Source organism: Colius striatus, chromosome 25 (assembly GCF_028858725.1).
Source record: "Colius striatus isolate bColStr4 chromosome 25, bColStr4.1.hap1, whole genome shotgun sequence".
NCBI classification, from domain to species: domain Eukaryota; kingdom Metazoa; phylum Chordata; class Aves; order Coliiformes; family Coliidae; genus Colius; species Colius striatus.
The window spans coordinates 3,321,099-3,340,303 of record NC_084783.1 but is presented as its reverse complement, the minus strand read 5'-3'; the positions used below and the strand labels follow the sequence as shown (position 1 = coordinate 3,340,303).

Below are 19,205 nucleotides of genomic sequence, written 5' to 3'. Positions count from 1 at the left end.
AGCAGCCCGTGCCCAGCAGCCCCGCTCCGTTCCCAGCCCCCTGCCCAGCAGCCCCGTGCCCCGCAGCCCATCAGCCCATGCCCATCAGCCCGTGCCCCGCTCCGTGCCCAGCCCCCTGCCCAGCCCGTGCCCATCAGCCCGTGCCCAGCCCGTGCCCAGCAGCCCCGCTCCGTGCCCAGCCCCCTGCCCAGCCCGTGCCCATCAGCCCGTGCCCAGCCCGTGCCCAGCAGCCCCGCTCCGTGCCCAGCCCCCTGCCCAGCCCGTGCCCATCAGCCCGTGTCCAGCCCGTGCCCAGCAGCCCCGCTCCGTGCCCAGCCCCCTGCCCAGCCCGTGCCCATCAGCCCGTGCCCAGCCCGTGCCCATCAGCCCGTGCCCATCAGCCCGTGCCCCGCAGCCCAGCCCGTGCCCATCACCGCGTTCCCAGCCCGTGCCCATCACCCCGTGCCCAGCCCGTGCCCATCACCCCGTGCCCATCACCCCGTGCCCAGCCCGTGCCCATCACCCCGTGCCCATCACCCCGTGCCCAGCCCGTGCCCATCACCCGTTCCCGGCGGGCTCGGCGCGGCCCCGGCGCTTCCTCCGGGCGCAGCGGAAGTTCGTCGCTGGCGGCCGCCGTGATGGCGGCGCCGAAGGTGAAGCAGGACATGGCCCCTCCGGGCGGCTACGGCCCCATCGACTACAAACGGCACCTCCCGCGCCGAGGCTTCTCAGGTGGGCGCCGGGCGAGGGGGGTTCGGCGGGGCCCGGGCGGGGGGCGGCTCGGCGGGGGGGGCCCGGCCCGGTGCCGCCGCTCAGCCGCCCCCTCCCGCCGTTCCTCCCCCGCAGGGTACAGCCTGTTCGCGCTGGGCATCGGCAGCCTCTTGGTGGGCTACTACACCCTCATCAAGTGGAACCGGGAGCGCAGGTGCCCCCCTGTCCCCCCACCGCGTCCGTCCCCCCGGGGCTCCCCCCCGCCGCTTGCCCCGGGCCCATCGCAGCCCCCGGGCCCGGCCCCATCCCCCCTCCGCGTCACTGCCCGGCCCTTGCGTTTCCTACATCCCCTTCTCGGGTGTCCCCAGCCCTTGTAGCCAGCTCTGGACCCTCTCCCGGTGCCCACCTGAGCCCTGGTATCCCACCAGTGCCCACCTGAGCCCTGGTATCCCACTAGTGCCCACCTGAGCCCTGGTATCCCGCCCCCGGTGCCCATCTGAGCTCTGAACCTCCCACCCCCCAGTTCCTGTCTGAGCTCTGATCATCCCCAGTGCCCATCTGACCTCTCCTGGTGCCCACCTGAGCCCTGGTATCCCGCCCCTGGTGCCCATCTGAGCTCTGAACCTCCCACCCCCCCATTCCTGTCTGAGCTCTGATCATCCCCAGTGCCCATCTGACCTCTCCTGGTGCCCACCTGAGCCCTGACATCCCACCCCTGGTGCCCATCTGAGCTCTGTCCCCCCCTGTCCCAATGCAGGCGGCTGCTCATCGAGGAGCTGGAGTCCCGGATCGCTCTGATGCCGCTGCTGCAGGCGGAGTCAGACCGAAGGTATGAGGCTGGGGGGAGGGCACAGGGCATCACATCCCATGGGGCATCACATCCCCCTGGGCATCACATCCCCCTGGGCATCACATCTCACTGGGCATCACATCCTATGGGGCATCACATCCTATGGGGCATCACATCCCCCTGGGCATCACATCTCACTGGGCATCACATCTCATGGGGCATCACATCCCCCTGGGCATCACATCCCCCTGGGCATCACATCCCATGGGGCATCACATCCTATGGGGCATCACATCTCACTGGGCATCACATCCCATGGGGCATCACATCCTATGGGGCATCACATCCCATGGGGCATCACATCCCATGGGGCATCACATCTCACTGGGCATCACATTCCCCTGGGCATCACACTCCCCTGGGCATCACACCCCATGGGGCATCACATCCCCCTGGGCATCACATCCTATGTGGCATCACATCCTATGTGGCATCACATCCCCCTGGGCATCACATCCCCCTGGGCATCACATCCCATGGGGCATCACATCCTATGTGGCATCACATCCTATGTGGCATCACATCTCACTGGGCATCACATCTCACAGGGCATCACATCCCCCTGGGCATCACATCCCATGGGGCATCACATCCCCCTGGGCATCACATCCCCCTGGGCATCACATCCTCCTGGGCATCACATCCTCCTGGGCATCACATCCCATGGGGCATCACGTCCTATGGGGCATCACATCCTATGGGGCATCACATCTCACTGGGCATCACATCCCATGGGGCATCACATCCCGTGGGGCATCACATCTCACTGGGCATCACATCCCCCTGGGCATCACATCCTTTCCTTTGGAGCTCAGTGTCCCCCCTCCCCATCTCCTGTAGGACCCTTCGGCTGCTGCGGCAGAACCTGGACGAGGAGGCCAAGATCATGAAGGATGTTCCTGGCTGGAAGGTTTGTGACCCAGGGCCTGGGGGCTGTGCCCTTGCTGTCCTGGTGGGTTGGGATCTGTGTTACATCTCTGGGGAAGCTCCAATCGCCTTGAGCTTGGAGAAGCCCCCAGGGAAGCAGGGGCTGCACTGAGGGGTACAACTCCCTCTGCCTCCCCATTGGGACTGAGAGCTGGGGGGAGACTGAGGGGTGACCTCATTCATGGTTAGAAATGGAACAAGGGTGGGTGTGAGGAGGCTGGAGCCAGGCTGTGCTCTGTGGTGGCCAGTGACAGGACAAGGGGCAACAGGGACAAGCTGGAACAGAAGAGGTTCCAAAGGAACACAAGGAAGAATTTCTTCCCTGGTTGGGCTTCTACACCTCAGCCATGGTTTACCCTGCTGGCTTTGGCTCCATCCTCTACACCTTCACTGAGAGTGACCAGGTGAGGGAGGTCAGGAGATGGGGTGAATCCCCACGTTTGGGGGCCATAGAGGAGGGATTCCATCTCTCCTTGTTCTGGGCTTTGTCCAGTGGTAAGACAAGGGGCAACAGGTATAAGCAGAACAGAAGAGGCTCCAAAGAAACACAAGGACAAACTTGTTCCCTGTTGAGGTGAGGGAGCACTGGCAGGGGCTGCCCAGATGGGCTGTGGAGTCTCCTCTGGGGACATCCCAAACCCAGCTGGATGAGTTCCTGTGTGCCCTGCTCTAGGTGCTGCTGCTCTGGCAGGGGGGTTGCACTGGATGAGCTTTCCAGGTCCCCTCCAACCCTTGAGACTGTGATTCTGTGATTCTGACTCTGTGTCCCCCCATGTCCCCTCATGTCCCCTGTTGCTTCCTCCCCCTCAGGTGGGTGAGTCCCTGTTCCACACCGACCGCTGGGTCCCCCCAACTCTGGAGGAACTCTACTACCTGCGACCCACTGCTGAGCTGGAGAACGAGCAGTTTGGGCTGCAGTTCTATGTCTGAGCCCACCCTGGTGCTGCCCAGGCTACTGGTGGCTACTGGTGGCCCCAGGGCTGTGCCCAACGTTTGGGGTGGGGGTTGGTGATTGCCTTGTGTCACCCGTTCCTGTGTCTGCTATTAAAACCAGGTGGATCCGTGGTGAAGGACACGGTGTTGTGCCTCTTCTTTGGTTCCTCTTCGTCTCCCTCGGGAGATTTGGCTGCTGGGGGCGGGGGTGGGAGTGGGGGTGGGCAGTGGGAGGTGGCCAGTGCCTGTGTGGCTGAGTTGGGCCGGGCTGTGGTTACCGAAATCGCCTTTAAAGGGTTTGGTACCTTTCCTCCCATCCGACCCGGGCCCCTGCCCTGGGGTCTTGTGTCAGTGTCGCGGTGGGAGGGGGCGGCTCAGTGGTGCCACAGACGCGGCTTCCAGCGGGGTGAGGAGGGGCGAAAAACACCCATGTGGGGTCTTTGACACGTTCCCGTTGCTCAGGAGGAGGAAAACACTCCCCGGGCTTGGTGCGGGCTGTGAGGAGATGGAGTGATGGGGGCGGGGGGTCACAAACGCGATTGCTGCGGGTTCCCCTCCCGCCCCTTTGCCCGGGAGGTGGGGCCGGTGTGCCCAGCCCCGACGGTAGCCCCGGGCCGGGGGAGTGGGGGGCCGGGCCGGGCGGGGCGGGGGCAGCCGGAGCCGCCTCCCCCGGGTGGCTCCGCGAAGCTCCGGGGGGGCCGCGCCGCTGCCGCCGCTCCCGCAGCGCTCCGTCCGTGCCCGTCCCGCCGTCCGCGATGAGCTCCGCGCCCGCGCCCGCCCGGGAGCCGCCCCGCTACCTCAGGTGAGTGCGGGAGCCCCCCGCCCCGCTACCGGGGAGCCCCCCTCGCTCCCTCCCCCGCCTCAGCCCGCGCCTCGGGAGCCCCGGGGAGGGGGTTATTGGGGTCCCGCCGCTCCCGCGCCCCTCACCGTGCGCAGCCACCGGGGCTCAGCACCGGGACCTCCCGGCAGCTGCCGTCTCCCCTCGGCTCACCCTGTGCTGGTCCCCTGTGCCGTGTCCCGCGGGAGGTGCTGGAGACCCCGGGAGGGTGCTGGGGGGTCCCGGTGATGGGGCTGGAGCCCCTGTCACTGCCCCGGATCTCTCAGGGATCGGTTCCTGCCCCCTCTGATCTCCCGGGCTCCTCTGAGCAGTGAAACGGTGCCTCCGGTGCCCACGCGTGTCCCCCGGGACGGTCGGTCCCTCGGGGCGATCCCACCCCGGCTTCTCGCACCCCCGAGCCGCGGGGGCGGGGGCTGGGGGGGGGGGCTGGTACCCAAATAGTCTCGGTTGCCAGAGCAACTGCATCCCGGGTCTCCATGGCTGCGGCAGGGATGGCTCCGGCAGCCGCGTCCCCAGCGCGGGAAGCAGAGCAGGGGGACACGCTGAGGGGGGGATAACACCGGGTCCCGGGCAGGGCTGGTGCCTCCGGTGTCCCCCCGGTGAGGGCTGGGGACGGGGGGTCCCGCAGCTGAGCTGGGCTGAAGCATGGAGCTGGGATGTGGAGGGGAGAGGGGTGACTGGGACAGGGAGCTGGGATGTGGAGGGGAGAGGTGGAACCGGGACCTGGAGCTGGGATGTGGAGGGGAGAGGTGGGACCGGGACAGGGAGCTGGGATGTGGAGGGGAGAGGTGGGACCGGGACAGGGAGCTGGGATGTGGAGAGGAGAGATGGGACCGGGACAGGGAGCTGGGATGTGGAGGGGAGAGGTGGGACTGGGACAGGGAGCTGGGATGTGGAGGGGAGAGATGGGACCGGGACAGGGAGCTGGGATGTGGAGGGGAGAGGTGGGACTGGGACAGGGAGCTGGGATGCAGAAGTGGGGTGCTGAGCCCGGGATGCCCTACTCGAGGTGGGGGAGATACAGGAGGGACACTGTCAAGCCCCTCATCCATCAGCTCCTCTCCCTCCTGCTCCCCATAAGGTCTCTGCCCCATCAGCACAGCAGCAGCCCCATCATCCACCATCCCCTCTGGGGAGTAACGGGGTCGAACTGGGGGGCACTGGGGGCCTCGCTGGGTCTCCCCTGGGCTCTGAGGAGTGACAGCACTGCGCAGGGGACAGGAGCCACACTTCCCCCCCCCACAGCATCCCCAGCCCATGGAGCAAAGCTGAGGGGGCAGGGCTGGGAGTGAACGCGGAGCACGGAGCGTTTTGGGGGGATGCTGCTGGGTGGGCAGCGAGCCAGGGCCCAGGGAGCCCCGTGACGTGTGTCCCCCCCCTTCCCCGGGGACGATGCCAGCCCTGCGGGTGCCAGCCCGGGCCGGGGCCCAGGTTTCCCTGCCAGCAGCGATTAGGGACAATGTTCTCCCCTGGAGCAGACGTGGGGAGCTTTGTCAAAGCCAAAACGAGCCTTTTGTTGGGTGACCGACAACACAGCTGCGCTGCGGTGCTCGGCAACGCCAGCACCGGCACCCAGGGGCACCGGGGGCTGCATTCGGCCCCTTGTTCCCCCGCGTTTGCCCCCCAGACCCTTGCTGTGGGGCTGGGGCTGGGCTGGGGCTCACTAGAGGGCACCAGAGGATTGGGGACAGGGATGGGAGGGGATGGAATGGGAGGGGATGAGGTGGGAGTGGATAAAACGGGAGGGGACGGGATGGGATAGGAGGGATGGGGTGGATGAGACAGGATGGGACGAGAGGAGACGGGATGGGATGGGATGGGATGGGATGGGATGGGATGGGATGGGATGGGATGGGATGGGATGGGATGGGTGGGCTGAGGTTTTCCTGGGGGCTGTCAGGACATGCAGGGGGTAGGGAGGGTGGTCCGTGGGGTCAGCCAGCCAAGACAGGGGATGTGGGGTCAATGAGATCTACCAGCACAGATGGAAATGGGGTCTGTAGGATCTGGGGGACCTGCCAGAGTGACCAGGGCTGTAAGGTCCGTGGGGCTCGTGAGGACAGACAAGAGATGAGGAGGTCAGTTAGGATGGCTGGGGTTGGGGGTCTCTTTGGGGTCTGCCAGGACACGCAGGGGACAGCCCTGTATGGGCTCTGCTGGGACACAGGGGCTCTGGGATGTGCTGGGACGCTGGACACCGTGTCTGGTCCATGGGCTCAGCTTGGACAGCATGGGGCCACCCCACAGCCAAGAACCCAACAGGACCCTGACCCCATTAACTCCCAGGGCCGGTAGCACCACCCCATTCCCACACATGGCAGGGGGCTGGTGAGACCCCTCCCCAAACCACGAGCACAACCATGGCCAGAACAGCCCACCTTTCCCCAGGGGGCTGTGGGTTCTCATCCCGGGGGCCAGTTTCCCCCTTCCCTTCCCGCAGCACGTTGCCTTGGCTGCAGTACACGCTGTTCCCAGCCGCCGCGCAGGTGAGCCAACAGATGTGAGCAATTACCGTCCGATCCCGAGCCTCCCCGGCCCTGCCAACTCCCGGGCTCGGCAGCGCAGGAACAACCGCAGCATTGTTCGCCTTTATGTAACAGCCTGAGCCCCACGAGCCCGGGGCTGCTGCCAGGGCTGTGCTTTCACACCAAGCACAGCCCCTAAATGCTGGTGCCCGTTGCACATCCCCAGCCCTGAGCTGTGGGAGCCCTGCGAGCCCCCAGCCTGGCTCCCCGCCTGCCTCCTCACATCCCCTGGGGATGGAGCAGTGCCCTGGGGAGGGGTTCTGTGATCAGGGTGGGGGGATGGCCTCATCCTCTCTGCTGTCCCCTTGTTCCCCCCACAGCAAAGCAGAGGCTGAGGCCATTGAGAAGGAGCTGCTGGAGGATTATCGGTTCGGGAGGCAGCAGCTGATCGAGATCTGGGGACACGCCTGTGCCATGGCTGTCACCAAGGTGAGACAGGGACACCCCACTGGGGTCAGGGGCTTCACTGCTGACTCTCTCCCACCCTCATGCTGACCTTCTGTGTAGCCTTTTGCACCCCAGGCCACGGGCTTCCCTCCTACTCAGTGAGTGGACAAGGAGAAGGCACAGCCAGGGCTGGTGGCAGAGCCCCGTGGGCAGTGATGCTCTGGCTGTGCTGGGGCTGCAGCCTCTTCCCATGGGTGGGTTGTGGTTTTGCATTCCACAGCCACCCTTCATTTTTTCTCCTGGGGTGAAGTGGGGTCACCCAGGGCCGTGGGTTCCAGGGGAGGGGGATGCTCAGCCCTTCCAGCAGTGCCAGCAGTGCCCTCCTGTGTGTAAAGGGAGAAAGGTGCTGGGGGGTGGTCCTCAGGGCTCCTCATGCCCTGGCAACACTCTCCTCTCGCTGGGAGTCCAGAGTGCTTGGGAGGAGGAGCAGGAGGCAGCTGGGTGAGTGGAGATGCAGCATCAAGGGCAGCTTTGTGCCTCGGTGCCACGAGCTCCGCGCCCGCCTGCCTCAGCTTTTCCATCAGAGGTGTCTGGCCCCTTCTCAAAGGGCAGAGGAGCTGCCTGAGGAGGGGAAATATTTGGATGTTGGAGCCTCTCAGGATCCTGAGGCTGCCTCGGGGCTGGTGCTGGTCCCACGGTGTGGGACTGCCCATCCCTCCAGGGACCCCTTGTGTCACAGGCTCCAGCCTCAGATGGGGAGAGCAGGACTGAGCATCCTCCTCCTGGGGCTGAGCATCCTCCTCTTCCTCAGGCAGCTGAGCCAGGGAGAGTATCCCCAGCTCGGGCATCCCCCCTCCCAGCCAGGGTCTCCTCAGTGTCATCCCCTCCCGGGAGTCCCAGGGCCTCTGGCACCGTGGCCAGCGCTGGGGCAGGGCCGGGGCCGGGGCCGGGCCAGCGCGGGTCTGTCCAGCGGCTGTGAGCCGTGCAGGGCTCTGCCCGTTGGATGGGACCAGGGCTTGGGCCCCGGGAGCAGGAAAAAATCCGTCAAGGGATAAACAGAACCTCCCTTTGCAGGCTGCTGGTATGTGGAGCGTGGGGCCACCTCCCTGCAGGCTGGCAGGCAGCCCCAGCCCGCCATGGACACCATCCTCATCACACTATGGGCACCATCCTCATCACACTGTGGGCACCATCCTCATCACGCTGTGGGCACCATCCTCATCACACTGTGGGTACCATCCTCATCACACCATGGGCACCATCCTCATCACACTGTGAGCACCATCCTCATCACACTGTGGGCACCATCCTCATCACACCGTGGGCACCATCCTCATCACACCGTGGGCATCATCCTCATCACATCATGGGCACCATCCTCATCACACCGTGGGCACCATCCTCATCACACCATGGGCACCAGCCTCATCACACTGTGGGCACCATCCTCATCACACTGTGGGCACCATCCTCATCACACCGTGGGCATCATCCTCATCACATCATGGGCACCATCCTCATCACACTGTGGGTACCATCCTCATCACACTATGGGCACCAGCCTCATCACACCATGGGCACCAGCCTCATCACACTATGGGCACCAGCCTCATCACACCATGGGCACCAGCCTCATCACACCATGGGCACCATCCTCATCACACCATGGGCACCAGCCTCATCACACTGTGGGCACCATCCTCATCACACTGTGGGCACCATCCTCATCACACCATGGGCACCAGCCTCATCACACCATGGGCACCATCCTCATCACACTGTGGGTACCATCCTCATCACACCATGGGCACCATCCTCATCACACTGTGAGCACCATCCTCATCACACTGTGGGCACCATCCTCATCACACCGTGGGCACCATCCTCATCACACCGTGGGCATCATCCTCATCACATCATGGGCACCATCCTCATCACACCGTGGGCACCATCCTCATCACACCATGGGCACCAGCCTCATCACACTGTGGGCACCATCCTCATCACACTGTGGGCACCATCCTCATCACACCGTGGGCATCATCCTCATCACATCATGGGCACCATCCTCATCACACTGTGGGTACCATCCTCATCACACTATGGGCACCAGCCTCATCACACCATGGGCACCAGCCTCATCACACTATGGGCACCAGCCTCATCACACCATGGGCACCAGCCTCATCACACTATGGGCACCATCCTCATCACACCATGGGCACCAGCCTCATCACACTGTGGGCACCATCCTCATCACACCATGGGCACCATCCTCATCACACCATGGGCACCAGCCTCATCACACCATGGGCACCATCCTCATCACACTATGGGCACCATCCCCATCACACCACGGGTACCAGCCTCATCCCACAACAGGCCCTGTCTTGTCCTGTTTGCCATCCAAATCCTGCTCTGGGTGCCATCCCAACCCCACTGTAGCCATAGTTCCCATCCCATCACATACCCTGTCCATGGGTGCCATCCTCATCTCACCTTGGGCATTGTCCCCATCCCACCATGCTCTGCCCACCCAGCAGCACATCCCCACCATGAATCCATTTTCCCCTCGGGCCCTGGTCCCCCCACCACAACCCCATCCCTGGGGCAGCCCCGGGGTGGGGGGCTGGGGCTGGGCAGCAGTGCCATGATCCCATCTCCTCTCACAGGCCTTCCCTCTGCCCTCCCTGCCACGGAAGCAGCCCACGGTGCTGGTGGTGTGTGGCCCTGCACAGAATGGGGCCATCGGGCTGGTGTGTGCCAGGCACCTGCGGATCTTTGTAGGTATCTTCCTCCCCTCCTCCTCCTCCTCCTCCCCAGCCAGTACCAGGGCTCCATCACCACATCCTCCCTTTGCACCACACAGGACTATGAGCCCACCATCTTCTACCCCAAACGCTCCCCAGACCCCCTGTACCGCGATTTCACCACGCAGTGTGAGAAGATGGACATCCCCTTCCTCTCCTACCTCCCCACCGAGGTGAGACCCCCGGCTCCCCCCTCCCCTGGCCCCCTCCTCACCCCCCTTCCCCCGCAGCCGCCGCCCCTCTCACCGCCTGAAGCTGCTGCTTCTCTTCTTTCTCATTCCTTCCCCCCCCCCCTCCTCCTCCTCCTCCCCAACCCTCCCCCGTCCCCCCCCGCCCCGGCCGCCCCCGGCTCTGCCCGGGGATGCCATGAAATCCAGCGGCGGCTGCCGCAGCCCCGGCAGCCACCGGCTCTGTTGTTGTTGGAAGCGCCGGGCTCGGAGCGAGGAATGTGACCCGAAAACGCTGCCCGAGCCGGGGCCGCGAGTGTCGGCGTGTGCCGAGCTCTGCCCCTCGCCCCCCTCCTTGCATCCCGCCCCCCTCCTCTCCCCACCACGGCTCGGAGCGGGGGAGGCGGGTTTGCTTTGGCAGGGTGAGTTTATTGCTGCAGGAGGATGGGATACCTCTGTGTGCCATGGTGGAGGGGAGGGAGTGCGGGGGTCTCCCCTCCATCCTCTGCCCACCGTATCGCGCCCCAATCCTCCCCCAGGTTCAGCTCATCAATGACGCCTACAACGCCGTGGTGGATGCGGTGCTGGGAGCCGAGGCGGAGGCGGCCGAGGGGAGAGAGCCCTGCGCTGCCATCCTGGCCACCCTCAAGCACGTCCGCATCCCCATCGTCAGCCTGGATGTGCCCTCAGGTCCGGCACCGCCTTCAGTCAGTCCCCTTCCCCGGGAAGGATGTGATCCCCCCTTCCTCCTCCCCAGCTCGGTGATCCCCACACACCAGGCTTGTCACCCTGCCCACCGCCGCATCAGCTCGGGCTCGGCTCTTGGGCGGACGGGGAGCACTCCCCTCACCCTCCCAGGATAGGGACAGCCCCGGGAAGCCCCCCCCGTACCCTCCCAGGACAGGTATAGCCCCGAGGAGCCCCCCCCGTACCCTCCCAGGACAGGTATAGCCCCGGGGAGCCCACTCCTCCCCGCCCCTCAGCCAAGGACAGCCCAGGGAAGCCCCCTCCATACCCTCCCAGGATAGGGACAGCCCCGGGGAGCCCCCCCCCCCCAGCCCCTCAGGACAGGGACAGCCCCAGGGAGCCCCCCCCAAACCCTCCCAGGGCAGGGACAGCCCCGGGGAGCCCCCGCTCTCCCCGCCTCCCCCCTCCTCCGTCCAGCCTGGCAGCATCCCCGGCGGGATCCAGGGCTGACGGATGCGTTCGGGGCATCCACGGTAAATAACAAACTCCCTGAACTGAGACATGATGTAATTTGAAAACACCCGGGTGTCTGGTGGCCAGGCCTGGAATTGCCATCACATCCCCCCACCCCCCCCCCCCGCAGGAGCAAACAGGAGCCGGTGAATCCTCACCAAGACAAACCCCACACGGTGCCAGGATGCAGCCGGAGCTGCACGGGGCAGGGGACACGCAACCCATCCTCCCCGCTGCTCTCCCCATCTCCGTCACCCCACAGCATCCTCCGTGTCCCGTGGAGTCACCTCCTCCCCGTGTGTGTGTGTTTTTGCCGTGGCAGGGTGGGACGTGGAAGCCGGGAGCAGCGGTGGGATCAGCCCCGACGTCCTGGTCTCGCTGTCGGCGCCCAAACAGTGCGCCCGGCGCTTCCTGGGCCGTCAGCACTTCGTGGCCGGACGGTTCCTCCCCTACGACGTGCAGAAGAAGTTCGAGCTCAACCCACCCGAGTACCCCGGCACCGAGTGTGTGGTGGCCCTGCGAGCCCCCCGGCAATAAAGCCTTTGGTGGCTCAGCCCTGGGGTCTGTGTCTGTTTGAGGACGTGGGCTTGTGCCGGGGCTCAGCCCCTCACCCTGTCTGTGCCAGGAAATTTGGAGCCCTGCACGGCTTGATCCCCAGTGCCACATCCCCTGGGACCTGTCACCAACCTGCTTTTGGGGACAGAGCCGGTGTGACCCCCTCTATCGCCTGTCCCAAGGGGTCTGTGGGTGTCTGCAGGGTGTCCAGTGCTGCCACATCCCCCTCATAGCCTGAAAGCCCCAGACATGGGGGAAGGGTGGTGGGAACAGCAGCATCACCATGTTAATTAACAGCTCACAAGTCACTGCTGGGACTGTCCCCTCACTCTGGTAGAGGGAATGTCCTTGGCCCCACAACAGCACAGGGAGCTGCTTCCCCTGCCCTGGGGAGCTGGGACCAGGGAGTGTGTTGGGATTTCCACTGAAGAACCCCAACCGTGGGCTACTGTGGTTTGAGGGGTGACCCTGAGGTTGACCCCACCTCATCACCATCCCACTCCAGCACCACCACAAGCACTTCACATCCCACAGCCCCAGCAGGCAGTGGCGGGGGGGGCACAGGTGCACCGAGTTCTGCACGGCCTCAGCTCCCCCTCGGTAGCAGGACACGGGTGGCTCTGGCAAACCCACACAGGTCATGACACGGGTGCCCTGAAGCAAGCAAAGTGCCAGGGGAGCTCTGGCACCCCTGATCCCAACCACAGCATCTCGGAGGCTGGACTCACTCCTTTCCATTTGTTGTTGTTGTCGTTTCCCCTCTCCCTCCCTCATTCATTCCCAAGCGGATCCAATTTTAGCAGCTTTACAAAAACAACCCCTCAGGTTTCCCTGGGCTGGAGCAGCGGCTCGTGGCCGGCTCACGGGGAGGGCTCCTTCCCTCTTCCCTCTTGACACCGATCCAGCGCCCGCGGAGCCGCCGCCGCCGCCGCGGGTGCCAAGAGCTGAGCCGAGCTCCGCCGGCTGCCGGCGCGAGTGGGAAAGAGCCTCATATATAGACCCACGCTGCTGCTGCCGCGCTCGCACTCACCGGCCGAGCCGCCGCCGCCGCCCGGGCGACCATGGGGGAGCTGGCGCTGGCCCTCCTGGCTCTCGCCACCCTGCACAGTGCCGGGGCAGCAGGTAAGGCTGAGTGGGCAAGGGGCATCCCGGCTGTGCCAGCGGACGGGGGCATTCCTGCCATCCCTTAGGGCAGGATGGGGATGGGGATGTTTGCCAGATGGGTGCCAGGGGTCAGAGCTGTGCCAGGGTTTGTGGTTGCAGCCAGAGGGAGGACACGTTGGTGAGGCTCAGGGCAGCTTTGCCATGTCCCCAGTGAGATGGGGGTGTGCCCGGTGCCGTGTGCCCACCAGCCCCGACTGCTCCTGTCGCCTGCAGGTCTCGGCCACCACAGCTGCTCCGTGGGGGGTTTATCCCCCAGCTCTGAGGCTCCCCCAGCCCCATGGGATTCTCCACAAGGTGCCAAGGGACTGAGCTGAGAACATCCCTGGTCTGGGCACAAAAATCCATCCACCTGCAGAACAGGGGATGCAACAAGTCCCACTGTCCCCCAGGTCTCTGCTACCTGGGGAGGGGATGGGATTGCTGCTGGTGCAGGAATGGTGCCCGTGGGTTACTCACAGTGGTCCAGGCTGCACAGGGGTGTTGTGGCTGTTGGGCCACATCCTGCCCAGCACCCATGGGTGACAGGGACCAGGTTTCCTTCCAAGGATGTGCTCCCCAACTCGCTCATGGCAGAACCTGCCTGGGATCTCCCATGTAAGGGGCTACCCATGGAAATCCTGATTACTTGGGGGTCCCTCCCATGGGATGTGACACCTGGGGGGACCACTCTCACCCAGGGTGCACAGCAAGTCCCCCTGGGAAAGTGACTCCATTGCTGGCTTTGGTTTTACAGCCCAGCTTCCTGATGCCTCCAGTTTGGCTGCTGGGGCTCGGTGTGACGCTGGGGTTGTGCCATGGCCTCAGTGCAATGGCTGTGTGTGTGGGCACAAACCTTCCACATCACCCCTGGGGCTGAGCTCACCCCATGGCACCTGGGAGCTTGTGGGCAGCTCCATGGCCAGCCCATGGGCAATGGTGTAGCCAGACTCACCATGCAGCACCAGCCTTGGCTGCCCCTCGGTCTATCCCTGACTGGCCAGGAAGCTGCAGCCCATCCTCAGTCACCCCAGACACCACCAGCCTGATCCCACAGAGCTGGTGAACCCTGCCCTGGGGGAATCCACTGAGACATGGCATATCCTGGCACAGGCTGCACTTTGGTGCCCAAAGCTTGGCAAAGGACTGGCTGGCTGGGTGCCCTGGGGAAAGGATGCCCCAGTGCTGAGGGCTCTCACCCTGTGCATCCCCCCAGAGCCCCCAGAGAACAACTCGGAGCCTGGCAAGAGCAGCTCAGCGGGGAAACCCTGGAAAGCAGCTCCCAGCCTGGCAGACCTTGACCTGGACACTGCAGGTATGACCATCCCCAAACCCCCACCACACACCACGTCACCAGGGACCAGCAGCTGGGACACCCCACGACACCCTCACAGCAGGGACATGGTGCCCATCCCATGCCCCCTGGTTTCTCTGTCCCCACACGCTTTCATCCACCCATCCTTTGTCTATGTGGCCCCTGATGTCCCCACACTGGTCCCAGCCCCAGGGTGCTGGGGGACAGGGGCTGCTCCCCATCTACCCACTCAGGGTTGACTCCATCCCAGGCAAAGGAGCCGAGTGGACATCTTGGTTCAACATCGACCACCCAGGGGGGACGGGGGACTACGAGAGCCTGGAGGCCATTCGCTTTTACTACCGTGGGCGCGTCTGTGAGCGGCCAGTGGCCATCCAGGCCCGGACCACCGAGTGGGAGCTGCCTGAGGATGTGGGTGAGGTGGTCCATGCCAGCCCCAAGAAGGGCTTTCGTTGTGTCAACAAGGAGCAGCCACGAGGCAAGACCTGCTCCAACTACCACATCCGCTTCCTCTGCCCGCTGGGTGAGTTTCCATCCTTGGCACATCCCACCAGCCACCTCCAGACCTCGCTGGAGTGTTGTTAGGGGAGTGTCCATCCGTTCCCATCACCACACTCAGCCTCTACTTGTCACTCCTCACCCACTGCTGCCAGAGCTGCGGCTGCACCACAGCCCCCTCCTCCAGCCATCGCTCCTCGGGCACCATCCCAGGGGGCAACATTCCCCCCATGCTCAGAGCTGAGTGTGGGTGGTGATTCCCCCAGTTAATACCTCTGCATCCCTCTCAGAGCACATCTACTGGTCTCACTGGTCGTCCTGGAGCCCCTGCTCCCGCAGCACCTGCGGCACCAGCGGCACCCAGACCCGCACCCGCCGCTGCGTCAGCGCCCGGCTCGCGGCCGTGCTCAAGGAGCTCAAGTGCAAAGGCAAAGCCGTGGAGCGCCGGCCCTGCAGCGCTGGGCCCTGTCCAGGTACAGACCCCCACAAGCACCCACTTGCCCCCCAGCCTGGTGCTGGCCACCCCCGACTCCTCTCCTGGCCCCCACTGCCGATGCCACAGGGCCTTTGGCATATGGTGGCTGTCCCCAAGCTTGGCACAGGGGTGAGACATGAGAGCCCCCCATGCTCTGGGACTCCCACTCTGGGCTGGTGGGAGCATGGTGCCTGATGCCCCTTGGCACGTCCCTGGCAGAGCCGGTGTGGATGGAGTGGGGCAGCTGGAGCCCCTGCTCTGGCAGCTGTGGCAGCGCTGGCACACGCATCCGGCGCCGGAACTGCAAGAAAGCCAAGAAGATGTCGTGCACCGGCCGTCCCACCGAGGTGCAGAAATGTCCCCCCTCACCCTGCCCAGGTACCTGCCCTCAGGGACACAGCAGGGACCCCCTTCCCCGCTGCCCCCCATCCGTGTGGCCCCGCTGCCGGCCGTGGCCGCGGGCACTGAGCGTCGTGCCACCCCACAGCCTGCCCCGGGCACATGCTGCACGGCACCGTCATCTCCAGCACTGGCATGGCACTGCCAGACGCCCACATCTACCTGGAGGGACGCCCACCAGTGCTGCTGACCCGCAGCGATGCCCACGGGCGCTTCTCCGTGGAGGGGCTGTGCCAGGGCACCAACGTCAGCGCCCACCGCGATGGCTTCGCGCCGGGACTGGCGCCCGTCGTCTCCAACGGCTCCGGCCAGGCTGTGGCACACGTGGTGCTGCAGAGGATGGGTGAGCACCGCGGTGTGGGGCAGGGGCTGGGCTGGGCACCCCCTGAGGGCATCCCTGAAGGATGCTCAGCGGTGGGGTGGCCACAGCTGGTTGCATCCTCTGCCCCTTCTGTCCCCTGCAGAGAAGCCCTACATGGTGCTGCAGCCCAAGGCCAAGGTGAGGCTGGCTGGGCAGGAGGCGACCTTCTGCTGCAAAGCCTCGGGCACCCCCGTGCCCAAGAAATATTACTGGTGAGCGGGATCCTGCTGGTGGAAAGCTGGCACTGGGGACACTGGGGGAAAGCAGCCTTGGCCACGTCCCCACTGAGCCCATCCCCGCAGGTACCATAACGGGACGCTGCTGCAGAGGAAGGTGCATCGGTACGGCAGCCGGCTGGTGCTGCGGGGACTGGCACCGGAGCAGGCTGGCACCTACCACTGCAAAGCCAGCACCGAGGCTGGGGCCATCAAATCAGTGCCAGCACAGCTCACCGTGCTGGGTGAGAACGGGATGGGCCTCATTAGCTTCAGCATCACCCCAGCACGGGGTGGGGAGGATCACCCTAACCCCCTGTCCCCCCCCTCCAGCCCAGGGCCAGCAGAGCTGCAAGCCGGAGCCTGAGCCCAGCCTGGTGGAGCTGCCCAGCGAGTGCCCGCAGGACGCCGCCGGCTCCCGCTACTACAACGTGGGCCGCTGCCCTCCTGCCCCATGTGCCAGCAGCAACACTGACCCGCCGGGCTGCGGGGAGGACGCTGGGCACTGCTGCGGCGTGCGCAGGATGGAGACCAGGGAGATCCCCTGCGCCGGCTCCCTGCTGCCCATCAAGGTGGTGGCGGAGTGCGGCTGCGGGCCCTGCGCCCACCCCCGCGTGCTGGTGCAGGGCAGGGTGACGGCGGCCGACACCGGCGAGCCCCTGCGCTTCGGGCAGATCTTCCTGGGCAGGAGGAAGGTGGGTTTCACCGGTTACAAAGGCTCCTTCACCATCGAGGTGCCGCCGGACACGCAGCGCTTGGTGGTTCGCTTCGTGGACCGGCAGCAGAGGTTCGTGGATGCCGTCAAGGTCTTGCCCTTCAACCGCCGCGGCGGTGCCGTGTACCAAGAGGTCAAGATGCTGAGGAAGAAAGAGCCGGTGGAGTTGGATGGCAGCCGGAGCAACGCCATCCCGCTGGGCGAGGCGAGCGGCCGGGAGCCCGTCGGGGAGCTCGTCCTTCCCGCCGGCGCTTTCCTCCGTCCCTCTGGGGAGGTCTTTGAGGGGAAGGTCAAAGCCAGCGTCACCTTCCTGGACCCAAGGGACGTGGCCACGGCCAGCGCCGCCTCCAGCGACCTCAGCTTCGCCGACGCCGAGGGGGAGATCGTCCCCCTGCGCACCTACGGCATGTTTGCCGTGGAGTTCCGCGAAGGGGAGAGCGGCGCGGCGCTGCAGACGGGGCCGGTGCAGGTGAGGATGGATGCAGGGCAGGTCTGGATGCCCGAGCACCTGAGCAAGATGAAGCTGTGGTCCTTGAACCCTGAGACTGGTTTGTGGGAGGAGGAAGGGATCCTCCGCCCGGCTTGGGGGAGTCGAAGGAAAAGAGAGGAGAGAACCTTCCTGGTGGGAAACCTGGAGATCCGGGAGCGCCGTCTCTTCAACCTGGACGTGCCCGAGGACCGTCGCTGCTTCGTCAAGGTCAGGGCTTACAGCAACGAGAAGTTCAACCCCTACGAGCAGCTGGAAGGGGTTGTCATCAGCCTCATCAACCTGGAGCCACAACCTGGTTATCCCACCAACCCCCGGGCATGGGGTCGCTTCGACAGCGTGGTGACGGGTCCCAACGGCGCCTGCCTGCCCGCCTTCTGCGACGGCCAACGGCCCGACGCCTACTCGGCTTACGTCACGGCCACGCTGGGTGGGGAGGAGCTGGAAGCCGTGGCCTCCAGCCCCAAACTCAACCCCAACGCCGTCGGGGTGTCCCAACCTTACTTGGGTAAGCTGGGTTACCGCCGATCGGACCATGATGACCCCAACCTGAAGAAGACAGCTTTCCAAATCAACGTGGCCAAGCCTGACCCCAACAACGTTGACGAGACCAACGGTCCCATCTACCCCTACCGCAGCCTGGAGGAGTGCGAGGAGGCACCGGCCAGCGCCAACCACCTCCGCTTCTACCGCGTGGAGGTGGACAAGTACGAGTACAACGTGGTGCCCTTCAAGGAGAGCGACCTGACCTCCTGGACAGGCGACTACCTCTCGTGGTGGCCCAACCCTCAGGAGTTTCGGGCTTGTTTCATCAAGGTGCAGATCGAAGGGCCTCAGGAGTACATGGTGAGGTCTCGGAACGTCGGGGGTAGCCACCCCCGTACCCAGGGGCAGCTCTATGGGTTACGTGACACCCGGAGCGTGAGGGACATGCTGCTGGACAACACCTCGGGAGCCTGTGTGGAGTTCAAATGCAGCGGGATGCTCTTTGACCAGAGCCTGGTAGATCGCACCTTGGTGTCCATCATCCCCCAAGGCAGCTGCCGCCGCACCGCCGTCAACAGCCTCCTCCGGGACTACCTGAGCCGTCACCCGCCCGTGGCGGACAACAACCACACGGCCGCCTTCACCATGCTGGCACCGGTCGACCCTTTGGGTCACAACTACGGCATCTACACGGTGACGGACCAGAACCCGCGCTTGGCCAAGGAGATCGCCATCGGCCGCTGCTTTGACGGCACCTCCGACGGCTTCTCCAGGGAGATGAAAGCGGCCACGGGCACGGCCGTCACCTTCAGCTGCCAGGAGCGGCCGGCGGGCCGCCAGAGCTTCTTCCAGCGCCTGCTGACGGCCCCGGCAGAGGCTTTGGCAGAGATCCGGCGGGAGATGGGCAGCAGCGAGATGCGCCGGGCTCCCCCCGACGTGATGGACTTTGCCTCCGGTGCCCTGGCACCCGCAGCCACTCGTCGGACCCCCGGCAGCCGGCGAAGGGTGGCTCAGAGCCGGGGGCAGCTGTGACCTCCCCCTCCCTGTGCCCCCTCCCCGGCTCGGCTCTGCCCTCCCTTCGCTTTTACTCGCGCTCATTTATAACGGCCGAGGTGGGGGAACACGTGGGAGTGGGACCCTCCCCCAGGAGACAGTGGGGCAGGGAGGTCACTGGGGATGTGAGGAGGGGGTGTCCCCTTGCTGGTGCAGCCCCTGCCCTCACCCCCAGCTCC

General features: G+C 65.2%; 3 protein-coding genes across 3 annotated transcripts; all 3 read left to right on the top strand.

Annotated features, from left to right (window-relative positions):
- The first annotated feature begins 573 nt into the window (after positions 1-573).
- On the top strand, positions 574-3,540 carry NDUFA13 (NADH:ubiquinone oxidoreductase subunit A13). Its single transcript, XM_062015282.1, has 5 exons — positions 574-711; positions 826-904; positions 1,448-1,519; positions 2,381-2,450; positions 3,278-3,540. The coding sequence occupies exons 1-5, from the start codon at positions 618-620 to the stop codon at positions 3,395-3,397; spliced, it is 435 nt and encodes a 144-aa protein (XP_061871266.1). The 5' UTR covers positions 574-617; the 3' UTR covers positions 3,398-3,540.
- Positions 3,541-4,155: 615 nt separating this feature from the next.
- Positions 4,156-11,864, top strand: YJEFN3 (YjeF N-terminal domain containing 3). The gene is made up of 7 exons (XM_062014788.1): positions 4,156-4,202; positions 6,679-6,738; positions 7,084-7,192; positions 9,823-9,933; positions 10,020-10,133; positions 10,667-10,817; positions 11,650-11,864. The coding sequence occupies exons 1-7, from the start codon at positions 4,156-4,158 to the stop codon at positions 11,862-11,864; spliced, it is 807 nt and encodes a 268-aa protein (XP_061870772.1).
- A 1,079-nt stretch (positions 11,865-12,943) lies between these two features.
- CILP2 (cartilage intermediate layer protein 2) lies at positions 12,944-19,005 on the top strand. The gene is made up of 9 exons (XM_062014787.1): positions 12,944-13,004; positions 14,239-14,337; positions 14,588-14,860; positions 15,126-15,308; positions 15,530-15,688; positions 15,798-16,052; positions 16,174-16,282; positions 16,373-16,530; positions 16,619-19,005. Exons 1-9 carry the CDS (start codon positions 12,944-12,946, stop codon positions 19,003-19,005), a joined length of 3,684 nt encoding a protein of 1,227 aa, XP_061870771.1.
- The last annotated feature ends 200 nt before the right edge of the window (positions 19,006-19,205 follow it).

Coding starts and splice junctions, on each gene's coding strand:
- NDUFA13 (XM_062015282.1), top strand. CDS start 618: ATGGCGGCGCCGAAGGTGAAGCAGGACATGGCCCCTCCGGGCGGCTAC. Junction 712..825: donor CCCGCGCCGAGGCTTCTCAG/GTGGGCGCCGGG, acceptor CCTCCCCCGCAG/GGTACAGCCTGTTCGCGCTG. Junction 905..1,447: donor AAGTGGAACCGGGAGCGCAG/GTGCCCCCCTGT, acceptor GTCCCAATGCAG/GCGGCTGCTCATCGAGGAGC.
- CILP2 (XM_062014787.1), top strand. CDS start 12,944: ATGGGGGAGCTGGCGCTGGCCCTCCTGGCTCTCGCCACCCTGCACAGT. Junction 15,309..15,529: donor CAGCGCTGGGCCCTGTCCAG/GTACAGACCCCC, acceptor CGTCCCTGGCAG/AGCCGGTGTGGATGGAGTGG. Junction 15,689..15,797: donor TCCCCCCTCACCCTGCCCAG/GTACCTGCCCTC, acceptor GCCACCCCACAG/CCTGCCCCGGGCACATGCTG.
- YJEFN3 (XM_062014788.1), top strand. CDS start 4,156: ATGAGCTCCGCGCCCGCGCCCGCCCGGGAGCCGCCCCGCTACCTCAG. Junction 6,739..7,083: donor GCGCAGGTGAGCCAACAGAT/GTGAGCAATTAC, acceptor TTCCCCCCACAG/CAAAGCAGAGGCTGAGGCCA. Junction 9,934..10,019: donor CCAGGCACCTGCGGATCTTT/GTAGGTATCTTC, acceptor TGCACCACACAG/GACTATGAGCCCACCATCTT.